Source organism: Glandiceps talaboti, chromosome 14, assembly GCF_964340395.1.
Source record: "Glandiceps talaboti chromosome 14, keGlaTala1.1, whole genome shotgun sequence".
Lineage (NCBI taxonomy): Eukaryota > Metazoa > Hemichordata > Enteropneusta > Spengelidae > Glandiceps > Glandiceps talaboti.
The window spans coordinates 6,167,634-6,184,155 of NC_135562.1; the positions used below are offsets into that span (position 1 = coordinate 6,167,634).

The 16,522-nt window shown below is 37.5% G+C and overlaps 1 protein-coding gene across 1 annotated transcript in view; it reads left to right on the forward strand.

Annotated features, from left to right (window-relative positions):
• Window positions 1-14,658, forward strand: part of LOC144445691 (speract receptor-like) — a 17,099-nt gene extending 2,441 nt beyond the window's left edge. Inside the window, exons 4-20 of the mRNA XM_078135335.1 lie at window positions 343-484; window positions 1,323-1,498; window positions 2,234-2,327; window positions 3,202-3,277; window positions 3,651-3,762; window positions 4,235-4,306; window positions 4,866-4,943; window positions 5,294-5,398; window positions 5,935-6,172; window positions 6,712-6,864; window positions 7,313-7,493; window positions 8,294-8,434; window positions 9,414-9,537; window positions 10,349-10,592; window positions 11,130-11,228; window positions 11,868-11,959; window positions 14,569-14,658. Of these exons, the coding sequence (XP_077991461.1) occupies window positions 343-484; window positions 1,323-1,498; window positions 2,234-2,327; window positions 3,202-3,277; window positions 3,651-3,762; window positions 4,235-4,306; window positions 4,866-4,943; window positions 5,294-5,398; window positions 5,935-6,172; window positions 6,712-6,864; window positions 7,313-7,493; window positions 8,294-8,434; window positions 9,414-9,537; window positions 10,349-10,592; window positions 11,130-11,228; window positions 11,868-11,959; window positions 14,569-14,658 (2,217 nt within the window). The remainder of the gene's footprint in view (window positions 1-342; window positions 485-1,322; window positions 1,499-2,233; window positions 2,328-3,201; window positions 3,278-3,650; window positions 3,763-4,234; window positions 4,307-4,865; window positions 4,944-5,293; window positions 5,399-5,934; window positions 6,173-6,711; window positions 6,865-7,312; window positions 7,494-8,293; window positions 8,435-9,413; window positions 9,538-10,348; window positions 10,593-11,129; window positions 11,229-11,867; window positions 11,960-14,568) is intronic.
• The last annotated feature ends 1,864 nt before the right edge of the window (window positions 14,659-16,522 follow it).

A 16,522-nucleotide genomic window follows, 5' to 3' on the forward strand; every position in this document is an offset into this window, starting at 1 on the left:
TTATCCCTGACACGTATCTATAGCAGCACAACGACCCTTTACTTCCTCAACTCCCTGGGGAGCAGGCAATTCATTGCAGCCTCTATGAGCGCATAGGATTGAGGCATTCACATTGCAACCTCTATCCTACCAGGTCTCAAATATGGGTTGACTGATGACGTAAATCGTGATTCAAATCTTACCCTGGGACTTTAGCCATATAGAAACAAACGGACCTCGGTGAGGCTCAAACCTGCAAACCTGCAGATTCTGATGCAAGCCAGGCCACTCTAACCATTCGAAAATCATGACTCCGCGTTATCTTTTAAATTTGATGCACATGTCAACCATTTCTCTCAACAGTATCAACATAGGGCGTTCTTTGCCTATGACGCTGTGCATTTCTTGGCCCGTGCCATTCGCGATGCAATTGAAGATGGTACCAAAGTCGATGGTAATGGAGTGAATGTGATCAAAAACTATGCCGTTAACAAATACCAAACAAGTAAGAACAAAACATTATATAGTGGTCAGAGGATCCGGTTACACATGTATGAGAGTTCTACAGCAGATTTCAAAATACCATGCAGCTGCTCTGTTTGATACAGTCACACAGAAAATGTTAAGAAACTTCACATGCTACACTTTAAGATAGCAAGATTGAATGAATACAGTTTCTTGCAACGTGTTGTCTAATTGAAATGAACTGACATTCCACCATGCGGACATCGAATCTAAACATTAGCACCTGCATGCCTGCGTCTTTCTGCAACTTACATTAGTTTCAAAGGTTTATTTATGTTTAATTCGGACTAAATTATAGGAATAAATTGTTACCTTGTTGTCTTAAAGTATAGCATGTGTAGTTTCCTATTGATTTCTGTATGGCTGTATCAAACAGAGCTGCTGAACGGTAGTTTGAAAGCCACTGTATCACAATGTATTAATTTAGGGAAGAGGAGAAGAATGGACAAGATGTCTTTATTTAGTCATAGACCCCACACATATATAATTGTCAATAAAGAGAGAATTATATACAGCATGAAAAAACTAGCCACGGAAAGAAGGAAAGAAAAGTTTTATACACCACAAAAATCAGTCAGTCAATTTATCAATATCACACAAAAACAAGTTCTTATGTAACCACAAACATTATCAATCAGTCAACCAATTACTTGCCTGCTGATCCCTGTGGTGCTACCCGGTCATCAACTTTTTCCCATAATCTTTTTTATTTGGGTGACCTCTGACCGCTGCTACTCTTTAACGATCGAAGGTAAGATAATGTGCCGTATTTACTAAGTCCGGTAGTCTCATCTCTGAACACATTTTTTTCATTTCAGGTCGAAATGGCAATACAGTGATTCTTGACATTCTCGGCAACATACTTCCAGAGTACGATTTACTGAATTTACTAGTTTTGACAGCTAGTGATGTGGATGGCCCTTCATTGACAACTGGTGAGGATCGAGGAATGATTCCTGCTGGTGAGGTCATAGTTACCCCCGGAGTAAAATATGTCACGGTAAGCTGTTCTCATTAAGAATAGTAAGTGTAGATCCAATCCATGAAGTAAATGTTAAAGCAAACATATCAAGCATGGCTTCATTGAACATGCGTTCCTTTCTCGTTTGCTCAGACTACCCTCACATGAGGGTGGTGCCCCTTGTTCGAGGACGTATTACCAGGTTTACCACACAGTAATTCATCTACAGTTATTTCTTCAGCTTTCTGCTCACATCTGTCGAATATCCGTGCCTATTTCGTTTGCTCTGCCCTCATGTGATGGTGACGCCCGCTGATCGAGGACGTATTACCGGGGGTGCCACATACTAATCCATCTACAGTTATTTGTTCTGCTTCCTATTCTCACACGTACACCTATCGATTGCTGAGTGTCTGAAAATACTCCAATATGACTTACATCACAGAGAATTACCATTTCAACAAACCTGAATGTACCATGGTCTTAAAACCAATTTTGGTCTGTGCGCTGTGGATTATTTTTGTTTCTCTTAATTTCCTTTCATCTAATTGTTCTGTAATTATTATCATTATTATTTTGAGTAAGGACATATTTGTTCAGCTCAGCGAATTCATTGATGTTGTGTTGTGTTGTGTTGTGTTGTGTTGTGTTGTGTTGTGTTGTGTTGTGTTGTGTTGTGTTGTGTTGTGTTGTGTATCTGTTTTTTGGTTTGTATTTAATTTCGTTTCTTTTACCAATACTTAATGTAGTATCATTGTGTACTTTCAGACATATACAGAACTGACCCCTGGTATTGACTGGCCTAGTGGATCAGTTCCACTTGATATACCGAAGTGTGGTTTCTATGGGGAAAAATGTACATGTAAGTAAAATTGCACTGGTATTTAATAGCCATCGTATCGTGTCGTATCGTATTGTATAGTGTCGTATCGTGCCGTGTCTTATTGTATCGTATCTAATTGTATTGTATCGTATCGTATCGTATCATGTCGTATCATATCGTATCGTATCTTATAGTATTTTATCATTTCGAATCGCATAGTATAGTAATGTAAAGTATTGAATCGTGTAGAATTGTATTGTATTGTATTGTTGTACATTGGGTTACATTGTGTTACATTGTATTATTGCATGATACTGTATTGTATTTTGTATTGTATTGTATTGTATTGTATTGTATTGTATTGTATTGTATTGTATTGCATTGTATTGCATTGTATTGTATTGTATGTGTTCACTACAATGTGAATATCATACGTACAGTATCGAGAATTGTATTGTATTGTATTGTATTGTATTGTATTGTATTGTATTGTATTGTATTGTATTGTATTGTATTGTGTGGTATGGTATGGTATTGTATTGTATTGTATTGTATTGTATTGTATTGTATTGTATTGTATTGTATTGTATTGTATTGTATTGTATTGTATTGTATATGTGAATATCATACGCACAGTATCGAGCATGAGCCGCAAACTAACAAAACGTCATCAAAGATATAGAATCGAATTACAACCAGGTGTTTTATCATTGAAAGATATTGACGAATGAGCACGGATTAGAAACCACAATCAAAACAACATTAATTATAAATTATTTAGATTATACGTTTTAGATTTCAATACAACTTAGCACTAACTATGAATTTATGACATGAATCGAACATAGAGATACATTACAACTTCAATAAATTGCACATTGTTTATTTTAATAACGTTGGTTCTTATCTCCAGTGGTAAAGTATGTCACGATTGGCTGCGTCGTTGGCGGCGTGCTTCTCATCTTACTGCTTTCATTCTGGTACTATAGGTAAGTACATGTCAGTGTTATACTCTTCTGTTTTTGTCTTCTAAAATCGTATTGGGTATGAAATGAAGACTCAGTCTGCAACAACTTATGTATCCTTCCTTTCAAAAATATTTCTCATTATAAGCAATGTAAACAAAAATTCACTCCCATTTCTCAGATCAATGCTTACGAAGCCCCCCAAAAAGGGCCATTTTCAATTTTAACATTTCCAAAAATAGCGTTAGTTGCACAAGTTGGCATGTCTGGCTCAGGAGAGATGTATCATTACCAACTGAACACATTTTAGTTATGTTTGCTAATTCTCGTAGGTCTGATTTAGGAATGTTATACCATATGATAATGATATGATTCGTAATTTGTTTCATCACTACAGGCATAGGAAATATGAATCTGATTTGGACAGTATGGTATGGAAGGTTGATTGGAACGACGTACAGACACGAAGTGATCAACGGAATTCCCAGGGATTTTCCATGAAGAGTATGGTAAGTATCAGAGAACGATGGGAAATGTAAAAACAAGTTGCTTGGGAAGAGTGTATATTGTAATCCAAAATGATTGTTAAAATGTTAAATCAATATAACATAAATTTCGTGTGTGAACATTTAAGCAAAAATCGTTGTATCTAGTGTTCTTGCAATTGTACAACATTGCAAGCAATCGAGAATACGTTTAACGGAAGTTACCTGCCAAGGCCCATACGTCACTTCCGCCCAAGCTTCTATCGATGCCAGCTCCATCCTAAAGATTGACAGTGGTTTAAAGCAACGCATTTTATCTCGTTTAGCAGTCACATTTTCAATTCCCAAAGTATCATTTCCCTTTAACAGCATTGGTTCCTTTAATTGTTGGTGTTGCAGTTGCAGTTGTCATCACTGTTTGTTTGTTTGTTTGTTTGTTATTTGATATAAGTCCATTAAATAGATTTAAGTTGTGTTTTTCTTCCATTGTTAACAGGTCATGAGTACAATTTCAATGATTACCAACCAGGAGACCCAGCAAATATTTGCCAAGATTGGCACCTGGAGGGTAAGCAATTACTTTTAATAATATTTGATTTATTTCTTCAAAGTAAATCAAAGCCAAATGTATTTCGTTTCTTGACGCTGTGACAGATATATGGTAACGCTAACGGTTATTGTGATCTCTCGTGAGAAAAGTCAAATACTGCTTATTTCATGTTAGTATTCACTGGCTCTGTTGGATACACAACCCCACAGAAATAAACTACACACTCTACACTTAAAAGTAGCAAGATGGCAACTCTTTCTACATTTGTCTAAGATGAAATAAACCATTTAAGCATACTGCAACTAGACACAGACATGCAGGCGCCAATGTTTTGATGTCTGCATTTGATGTCTGTATGGTGGCATGTGTAGTTCATTTTATTTAGACAAAATGCAGCAAGAAACTGTATTCATTCAATCTTGCTATCTTAAAGTGTAGCATCTGCACTTTCTTAGAGCCAGTGAACACTAACATGAAACGGGTGGTAATTTATTGATAATGAAGAACATATTATACCGTTACTGAAACATATAACATTTATGCATACTATTAATATTGTTATTCTGTTATACACTAGGGTAACATTACGGCCATAAAGGTAGTCAACAAAAACCGAATCACCCTGAATCGCCGTATCCGCCAAGAATTGAAGACGGTAAGTGGATGATATATTTATTGCAACTAAAGCATCTCGTGATTACCCAAGAAACCTTCCATCTCTGAGCAAAAATTTAGTGCGATATAAAGACCGCGTCGAATTTGTGGCATAGTGACGTCACACTTTACTATCAAGGAGATTATCGTCACAATATCACATGTAGATTTGATTTAGGCTCAGTATAACTTGCAAAATGTGTTGTTTAGGGAATACATACCTTGTGAAAATAAGCAAGTGAACTAGACTTCTCAAAGCTCTGCATTTGAAATTGTCAACGAGTTTTTATTAGTAGACAAAGATAAAAACTTTGTTTACTTTCTCTTGTCTGTCCGTTTTCTATTTTATAGATGCGTGATATGAATCATGACAATATATGCAAATTTACCGGTGCTTGTGTGGAGAGTCCTCATATTTGTATTCTCATGGAGTACGCCCCCAAGGGCAGCCTAGAGGTAAGCTGGAGGTTTCGATAACACATGTATGAAGACAATAGCTAACCGAACATAAATATAGACATATCGGAGATGGTTTGTAAGGAAAAAGAGTTGACAAAGCTATTCAATTGACGACGAAAGCATTGTGGACCCTGGATTACAGATAAAACTTTCCATATTATTCTGACGACATCAAAATGACGTAATTTTTTGGCGGGAACCTGCGCTAAACCATCTTACGACGGTGAGCAGCAGAAATGATCCAACTTTTTGCGCGACACTAGCTACATCATAACCTAAAGTCTACTCTAATTTTAACCGTTACCGCTACCGGTTATTAGCAACAGAAATGATATAAATATTGGGCGAGAATAAAAACGAACTTTTTGTTGACATGAAAAGTGTCACTAAGTTTAATTCTGGACGGGAAAAGAAAGAGTCATCAACCAATTTGTTTTCATGACAGTGAGTGAAAGTATCAAAAACTTTACTTTGGGCGGGAAAATAAAGAGTCGTCAACCTTAACCTAACAATCTATTTTTTTTTGACGACAGGATATTCTGCAGAACGATGACCTACGACTGGATGATATGTTTCGATCGTCCTTGATTGCTGATTTGATCAAAGGAATGATCTATATTCATCAGAGTGCTATCAAATCACATGGCAACCTAAAATCGTCTAACTGCGTCGTTGACAACCGATTTGTTCTCCAAATTACCGATTATGGACTTCACCTGTTCAAGAAAGGACATGCTGTTGAAGACCATGGTGAATATGCAAAGTATCAAAGTAAGCCACTGTCTATAATGATAACGATTACATAAAATGAGAAAAATGAGTCTATAAATATTTTTATCTAAGTTTATCTATATATATATATATGTATATATAGGTCCGATCCGTGTCGTGGTTTGCTTCAGTGCTGTGAGGTGCGGTGTGGCATGCAGCAGTGCAGTGCAGCGAAATGAAGCACAGCACAGCGTAGCGTAGTGTAGCGTAGCGTAGCGTAGCGTAGTGAAGTATAGTGTAGTGTAGTGTAGTGTAGTGTAGTGTAGTGTAGTGTAGTGTAGTGTAGTGTAGTGTAGTGTAGTGTAGTGCAGTGCAGTGCAGTGCAGTGAAGCGAAGTGAAGTGTAGCGTAACATGTATAGTGTAGGGTAGGGTAGGGTAGGGTAGGGTAGGGTAGGGTATGGTAGTGTAGTGTAGTGTAGTGTAATGTAATGTAGTGTAGTGTAGTGTAGTGTAGTGTAGTGTAGTGTAGTGTAGTGTAGTGTAGTGTAGTGTCAATACTAAATTGTAACCTAATTGTACTCCATCTGTTTTGTGATAGGTTTACTGTGGCGAGCACCTGAACATCTCCGTGAGGGCGCTGACACACCACCTGAAGGATCACCAAAGGGAGATGTATACTCTTTCTCTATCATATTACAAGAGATCTATTCTCGTGCCGGACCTTACAACGAGAACAGCCAGGGCCCAAAGGGTGAGTCTCCTGTTACATGTATTGTGTATTATATGAACAAAGGCGGAAATGACGTACGGGCCTTGCTGGGGAACTTATATTGTTGTCGAATGCTTTTAATGTCAATTTACGCCAACAATAGAAACTGTCGACAACGTAACATATAACGGACGTTGCCAAGCTCTTCCATCTATCAAAGTTCAAAATCAGTGCTGTACTGACAAGTGAAAGTGGATGAAACTAACGAATTTTGTGTCGTTTAACATCCAAGTTTTTATTTAACATAGTCAGTTATCCTTTCCGTTTAATACAACATGTTCTCCTCTATTTGGATGTAAAATTGGCATTTATCATAATATGTCAATCCGTTCGACGATTTCCAAAACAGATAAGCAGGCCAATACGCTAGAATGTTCTCTATCACAACGGAGATTTTTTTTAATGGTAGGTTCTTGATATATTTCAATAGATATTGTAGGCAAGCTAATCGAATGCACCGACCCACCATTCCGACCAACTATTAACACCGTTAACCAAAATGCCCCACAATGTGTACTGACTGCGATGAGAGATTGTTGGGATGAGGAGCCCATGCTGAGACCAACGTTCTCAAAAGTGAAGGAAATTCTCCGACCTCTCCAGAAGGGACTGTGAGTAGAATGAACAACGCTGCACTAAATTTCTGTAAATTTGGCGACCGAGTTGTCGGTTTAATTTACTAAGATAGACACAGACTGAAACTGTTGTTGCGACATATTGATATAAACTATTTCGAATGAACGTAGATTTACTTGTACTCACAGTAAGGTGACAGTTCTGATGACTTCCATGTTCTTGGAGTGTACACTTTGCGACTTCCAGTGTTTACATTTTTTTATCACTACTATCGCCCACTTGTATAATACCATTGAATAGCTCTTATAGTTTTAGTCAGTGTCATTCTTAGTAAACCGAAATCCCGATTGCCAGAGTGGTATTTTACATATTTTTTTTACAATAATTGGGAACTGCTAAATAACGAAATCAGATATACAAACAATTCTGTACGGTAATACAAAGTTTCTGGAGTTAGGGTATATCACCTGTGATCAACTACCATCATCTTTGTCCTTGGGTAGTATGCAACACAAATGACCACTTTTGACTGTCTAAAGCCCACATGGATATCACGGTGGATAAATAGATCAAAGATGGAATTGTCTCAGTGCACCACATGTACACACCCTCGCTAGAAGCTTTACCCCCGTGGACACGGTCACGTGGAACGATGTCGTCAAATTATATTTTTCTTACACTTTCAAATTGAAACAATGGTCGTGTACCAGCATGTGTTCAGACATTCGGATATGAAAAGACACCATACAACAATGCTTTTCTTTGGCGACAAACTTGAAATTACCACCATGGCGACAATTTGTGCAGCTTACTATCTCTTCTACTTTGTAACTAGGAAACCAAACATCCTGGACAATATGATCGCTATCATGGAACGCTACACAAACAATTTGGAAGACCTAGTTGAAGAAAGGACTGAAGACGTACGTAAGGAGAAGAAACGAGTTGAAACATTGCTTCACCGCATGCTACCACCGTGAGTATCGTTGTCGTAATATCTTTTTTTACATAACAATAATAATAATGACAGTGTATTAATAATGCGCCAGTTCTCCTGAGAGCTCAATTCGCTGACAAGTATTACCCCTGTCATGGATCTACAGCGGCACAACGGCCTTTTATAGTTCCTCAACTCCCGAGGGATACAATCCATTGCAGTCTCTATGAGCGCATTCACATTGCAACCTCTATCCTACCAGGTCAAGAACTATACAGCTGGGGTTGACTGAGGCATAATTATGGTTCAAATCTGTTACAAGGATTTTAGCTACTGATTCACAACTTAAAACAAACGGCAGCGACTAGACTCGTACCTACACCTACAGATTCCAAGCCGGCCCGCTCTTAACTATTTGACCACCATTAAAAATTTCAAGCAACGTTTATTTGAATTTGACTTACAATTAACAAATCTCAGTACCTGTACAATTTTAAGATTTTGGAGCAGAACAATAATCGCCTGATATGACTTTATGATGATAGTTGGTGCAAACTTTCCTCAACTAATAAACGTATAGTTACATACACACGTGTTTAGTTGATGGGATTAACTCAACAGCTTGCCGCGTGCATGCCCAAAGACGAACATGTGCTATTTTTATACGAGACGTCTTGGTAACACGGTTGTGCGACGGGATGAATTTTGATTTAACTGCAAAATCACCTTCCCACAAAAATTATAGGAAAGATTTCCTATTTTTCCGATTTTTTGGCAAACTGGACTCAATTTTGGATTGGAGTCACAGAAATATTATCTATCAATCCAGTCATATATGTTTCTAATGGTAATACAAATGATAAAAATTAAGATGGCGTCCCATAACGTCGATTTTTAAAACCAATTACAGCATGAAGTTATATTATGTTAATACACTAAAAACCGATGGACACTTTACTAATTGGTCAATAACTTTCATGGTGATGATGACAAGTTTGATCCTGTGAACTTCTTTCAGATCTATTGCGGCACAGTTGACTAAGGGAGAACAAATTCAACCCGAATCCTTTGAAAAGGTGACCATCTTCTTCTCTGACATCGTTGGATTTACCGCCTTGTCTGCTGCCAGTACACCTATACAGGTTAGTAGGGTCAACATTGTTACCAAGACAATGCATACATGTCTGCTTAAACAATCGAAGTGTTGAAGTGATTGAGTAGAAACACCCCCCCCCCCTTCAAGTTTTATAATTCACAAGCCTTACTGTCAAATGTTGATGTAAATCTGAATGATTTGAAATGTAACAACTTTGTTCAGTTTGCTGTTCGGAAAGGTTGTTTGATAGAGAAATTATCACTATGCAACAAATTACACAAAATTTTGAAAAAGATCCGTTTGAGTCAATCACGCAATAGTATAAGTAAGATAGACAACTCGTTCGGTAGGGTTATGTGCCTAAAACTCGGGGGGGGGGGCCTACGCCCCATCGTTTATTGGCTCATAACCCCCCCCCCCCCAAAAAAAAAAAAAAAAAAAAAAACTCGTTGACTATCTATATTACGTAGGAGTTTTATATGCTTGACTTCTATGGCCACAATGTAACGAATTATGTGTCCTGATACCGCGCGTTGCAGATTACAGTTCACTGGCTAGCACTGCGGCTCTTTTTGGTAAAATCACAGCAGAAAACAAGAAACTGCACATGCGCATGCTGCACTTTAAGATAGCAAGATTGAACGAATACAGATTATTGCTACATTTTGTCGAAATGGCCATGGAATGAAGTAACGTACCACAGGTAAACAGTTCCAAGGAGCTAAAGTGGTCAACGAGGATACTTTTTAAATTCAAATCTGCTTTCCTTATTTCCTTACCCACTTTCCTCAGAAAACTCTCCTGCTCTCCCATCTCTTGACAACATCTTCTTTTCTGAATTATATTTTTATGTCCAGGTTGTCAACTTGCTGAACGATCTATACACCTGTTTTGACGCCATCGTCTCCAACTATGACGTATACAAGGTTGAAACCATTGGTGACGCTTACATGTTGGTGTCAGGATTACCTATCAGAAATGGAATCAACCACGCTGGTCAGATCGCTTCCGCTGCTTGGCATCTTCTGGAATCAATCCATACTTTCAGAGTTCGCCATCGTCCTGAAGAAAAACTGAAACTTCGAATTGGAATTCATTCAGGTAAAGGAGCCTGGTTTTTTGTTGTAGTTGTCTCTAATATAGCTGCGTATATTTATGATAGTTTTGTTTTATTTTATTTTATTTTCATTTTATTTTTGCATGGCTTAGATTTCGTGTAACGTTGTGAGACACGAATTCCAAGAGAAATTTAGGAATACATGTAAATCAAGTTGTTTGTATATGTAGAGAACAAAAATATTGGCACTATATACTGGGGGGCGCTCTTTATTCTACACATGCAGTTAAATGCCTTCATTTCAAACGTTACAACAAATATGGTTTGAAGTGACCTCCACTAATAAAGTAACGTCTATTTACACAACAACAGACGGCCATAAACGCATGACTACGTACGAATACAGACAGTTTAACGTCTGGTCCATAACGAGGACAAAACGCATATTTTTAAGGATAATGCCGATTTTAATATTACTTATTTCGTTAGACACACGCAAGTCCTTAAAATCAGGAAACTGTTGATACACAGTGACGTCTCTTAAACCAAAAATGTGCCACAATTGTTTTATCCTAATACAGGTTCCGTCGTTGCTGGCGTCGTAGGCCTAACCATGCCTCGGTATTGTCTCTTTGGAGATACTGTCAACACAGCCTCACGTATGGAATCAAATGGACTGCGTAAGTAGAGCGAAAACTATTATATTTGACGACTAAAACAGAAAAATGAATTTATATCCTTGCTTGGTCGCGAATCAAGTTATTCCAAGAACAACTATAGCTTACATTACATATTTTTAATTGAAGGCGACACGATGTTTTTTCAAACTTCATAGGAACTAGATTCAAAATTCCAACGACTATCATTTAATCTTTGCACAATGTCATCGTATGTCCATATCTATCAAGTACGTGAAGCTGACTATTTTTCCGTCATAAATAGTGTGAGTTCGTTAAGAGCATTTGGAACATTCTGATTGGTCAAAAAGTTGCTGAGGATGATAGCAGTTTATGGTCATGTGGGGGCGTACTTCATACGAAAAACACCACGACTACGATCATAGTACATGTACTTCAATGGTTTGGTATGGCCCGTGATCAATTCAAGATGTCAAACACCATAACTACAAGAGTGCAGAGTAATAGAGAAGTAACGTTTTTAATAAATACTTGAGGTTTGACATTTGACATTGAATGGAAATGATTCAGAGCTTACAACATTGAGTGTACACTTTACCCCGAATCGCACAGGTCATAGTTTAATTGTAGTACACGTGTATACGTTGGTGAATCGGTTGTTTTCTCCGTTTCCATCGATAGCCCTAAAGATCCACGTCAGTCCTGAATGCCATGAAGTGCTGGTACAAATTGGTGGCTTTGATCTTGAGGAGAGAGGTTTGGTTGCGATGAAGGTATGTATACAATGCGTTATTGGTAATACTTTAACCAAGTCAGTATTGTCCCCAATCTGATTAAAATCCGATGTAGATGTCGGTTAATCGTTCATTGCTATTTTACCTTCGTTATTTTGCCTGAATTGACCTTCTCAATGGTACATGTTTAAAGTTTTTAGCCTGATCGCCTCCTCTACAGAGAGAGAGGCGATCAGGGGGCGATCAGGCTAAACAATTTAAACATGTAACAAGAAGGTCAATTCAGGCAAAATAACGAAGGTGAAATAGCAATGAACGATTAGCCGACATCTACATCGGATTTTAATCAGATTGTATTGTCCCATGAATGAGCCAGATTAAAAACCAAATAAGGATTGCATACTCTGGCTGTTCTACGTCACGACAACGTCTACATCATTGGTTCTGCTGTGTTCGAAATATGAGTCAGAACGCTCAAAATTGCCATTACTTTCCCCACCTTTTTCTAGATAATTGGTGACGTCATAATTTTATTATTCTCCAATATTTTTCTTCATTCAGCCAGAAAATACTCATGACCTAAGGGTTGTCACCACTCGTCTAGCGACTCAGCGACAAGAAGGGGGACATTAGGTCAATCGTATTTTCCTTGACTGAACGGAGAAAAATAATTTGGGATAAGATCTAATTATCAAATAGAAAATGGGTTGTCCCTAGAGTTCACAGTATATGTTATTTGCCGACCAATACGTTATTCACCCTCTAATGTAAACATTCACCATCCGTTGTACGATACCCATGAGTATGTCAGGCATGTCACAGTATGTATGTGCTAATTGCGATATGGAAGGCACTCACGATCACTCTACTACACCTACGGAGACCGAGCTCCCCGCTTACTGAGATAGACAAGAACCGAAAACTATTGTTAGGACAGTGAAATATAGTTTAATACTTTGTAGCGGTAGGTTAAAAACAAATGTGACTTTACTCTCCTTTTGCTTCTTGGAACCATGAACAATGTATTCTCCATTAAAGTTATTGTTCGATGTGGTAGATTACACAAATGGTGCCTCTACTATGCGGATGTAATCAGCCTGAGTATTTTAATATTATGGATTTTTAATTTAAAAAATAAAGCCTGTTTATCATCATGGCTTCCTACTTGAAAAATCAATGTGAAACAACATAGGCCAAGCCCGTTTTTAATGTAATAAATTGCAAACTGCTAAAATAAAATGTGTAAAATATTTGTTAATGTACTATGTACAATAACAACAATTTTACACATTTATTAATGTTTTACCATTTATTGAGTTAACTTGGCATATGTCTATTCACGTTGATTTGTCAAGTAGGAAGCCATAATAAAATTGTTTTATAAAACTAAAAATCCAAAATTAATACCCCAATCCTCAACGATATGGCCACTTTAATAGGACAGTATAGTCACAGGAAGTCACCCAAATATGTACACTGTAAGATTATGGAAATCGTCAGAAAGACAACTCCCTTCTATGGGTACAATTCAACTGACTTCTATTCTATAGCTTGTAGCAACATATTACATCAATTAGTTTGTCTCTACCTTAGTTAGCTGAAAGCATAGTTTCCTCTGTCGTACGTAATTACCAACATCAATCTGGAGTGAACAAAAACGAGTGACTTTGCTTAGTTTCTGTATCCACTCTGGGTATGTATTACAACCCTTGCAACAATTGTCTAGAGATGCCTCTGATCAGAACGTCGTTTTATCAGTGGTGGACAATTAAAACTGGATTTGAAGTTTTCTTCTCCTTATCACACTATCAAACTGATATAAATATAGATTGATACAAAACAAAACAGCAGTTGACTGTGATGTAGGCTCATGCCATGTTCTTATCTGTTTGTTTATGTCTGTGAAATATTTTAAGTTAGTCATATTGGGTGCTTGACTAACGACGTCCAAACGTGTATTGTGACCTGAGGGATGCATTGATTTATTGTGCCACGTGTACATCATGCCCGATGATGGGATATTAACGAAGCGGTTGTCGGATTCGCTTCCGTTTGATCTCTCTTTGAAGTTTGATTCGAGCTTAGTGCCAAAACAATGTTGCAAGAATGTAACGATAAAAAGTGTTCCCTTACAGCTCAATAAAGTGAAACATTGTTCATGTTTTGAAATCGATTCTACTTTTAAAAAACAAATGTTCGAAATTCGATATCAACACCCCAAAACCGAATTCCAAAATCACATGTAATTGTAAATGTTGATCGCTTAATACGAATTCATAGTTTGAAATTACATCAAAAAATGAATCAGGTCTTCTCTAGATAGAATAGGATTTCACTTGGATGTTGTTGGTGACGCACCATATTGTCATATACAGTATGACCATGGAAATATAGTGAGGTTATACTTCCATGGTATGACTAACTTTCACAGACGTAAACAAACTGATAAAAGGTCGCCGGAATCTACATCAGAAGCTGTTGTTTTGTATCATGGTGTAATAGTTTGGTAATGTGATAAGGAACGGACATCTCTGCACTTTCAGAGTCCTGTCCATTACTGATAAAACTACTTTCTGGTCACAGGCGTCTCTACGTCACTGCTGCAAGGGCTGAAATACATCTCACGTGTCACATTTCTACTATTACAGGGTAAAGGTGAAATCTTAACCTATTGGCTTGTCAACCAAGACCCAAGCTACAAAATCGAAAAATTCAAACCACCTGTTCAAGACTTCTAAAGCACCAACCAAAGATAAACCATAAATGGACGGAATTTGCTACATCTTAGTTGCTCATAAATTGTGACTTTGTTAATATAAGACCTTAAATAAAGATGTCAGATTTCATTCCTTAATTTTGTTACAAATGAATGTTGTCTTTGTTCAGATATTACACAGGTAGCTAGACTGTACGGTACATCCAGACCTAATCAGTCTTCTCGTAGGTGCTGGATGATCGCCACGTATCGCATCTATAGACTACCTGGTAGCGAGACTGTACACGTTGATCAGGTGCAGTCAATTACGAAGCTGCTCTTGCAAAAGGCAGTTCTTACGCAATTTTTTCTTTTTTTTCTCGAATGCGTAGAAAAAAGTTCAGGATCGGCAGTGAAAACTAGGTAGAGTCAGGTAACCGGTGCCAAACATTTTCTTTAGGCCAAATTGCAACATGTTGATATAAGCTCTTACTGGCCGTTTGATTACACTCGCATAAGTAAGGAGGTATATATAGTGTGTATCAATAAAGCCAGGGCACTGCTATCACCTACTTGTATAATCTCCTATAACACACAGAACTTTTAGTTTGCGTCTGTTTCAATTACCTGACAAAGTTGGTTTTCAACCGTAAGACTTTAATCTGTTCCAGATAATAAAAATCAGATTACATAAACTATTTAATGACATTTTAATTATTTTCCACCTTTGAGGTCAACATCTGTTCCATACCGTGATTGTCTAAATTGGAAAAAAAAATTAGAAAATTTCACGTATACCATGTTGCTGTCTGTTCAATTGAATGAGTTTACTTAATGTCAGATGAATGCGTATTGTAAACTGGTTTTTGTTGACCGTTTTTGAACACGATAGCATCACAAGTTGAGTTTTTTTACATGGGAAGGGGGGGGGGGGTTGTCGCTGCATATCAAAACATTGAATATCCTTTTAAGTTTTCCGCAAATTTTAATTTTGTGTTGATGTGAAACTTAGGGTTTGACAGTGTAATAACACAAGTAAACACATCAAAACTATCCTTGTTTATCCCTAAAATGCCTACACGCTTAATATAACGAGTTGAAAAAACTCAGCTCTGTAGGAAAACTTATTTCAATAGAAAGATATGAAACTCTTAATCGAATAACAAATGAAATATATAAGCTGGAGATTTAGACCTGTGATAAATAACCTGTTTAAATCATTATGGTGACGTCACAGACGGTAAGTGAGTGAGTGAGTGAGTGAGTGAGTGAGTGAGTGAGTGAGTGAGTGAGTGAGTGAGTGAGTGAGTGAGTGAGTGAGTGAGTGAGTGAGTGAGTGAGTGAGTGAGTGCGAAAGCCCTTGAGGACTATTAATACCAAAACCGAATTCCAAAATCACATGTAATTGTAAATGTTGATCGCTTAATACGAATTCATTGTTTGAAATTACATTTAAAAAAACGAATCAGGTCATCTCTAGATAGAATAGGATTTCACTTGGATGCTGTTAGTGACGCACCATATTGTCATATACAGTATGACCATGGAAATATAGTGAGGTTATACTTCCATTGTATGACTAACTTTCACAGACGTGAACAAACTGATAAAAGCTGACCTGAATCTACATCAGAAGCTGTTGTTTTGTATCATGGTGTAATAGTTTGGTAATGTGATAAGGAGCGGACATCTCTGCACTTTCAGAGTCCTGTCCATTACTGATAAAACTACTTTCTGGTTACAGGTGTCTCTACGTCACTGCTGCAAGGGTTGAAATACATCTCACGTGTCACATTTCTACTATTACAGGGTAAAGGTGAAATCTTAACCTATTGGCTTGTCAACCAAGACCCAAGCTACAAAATCGAAAAATTCAAACCACCTGTTCAAGACTTCTAAAGCACCAA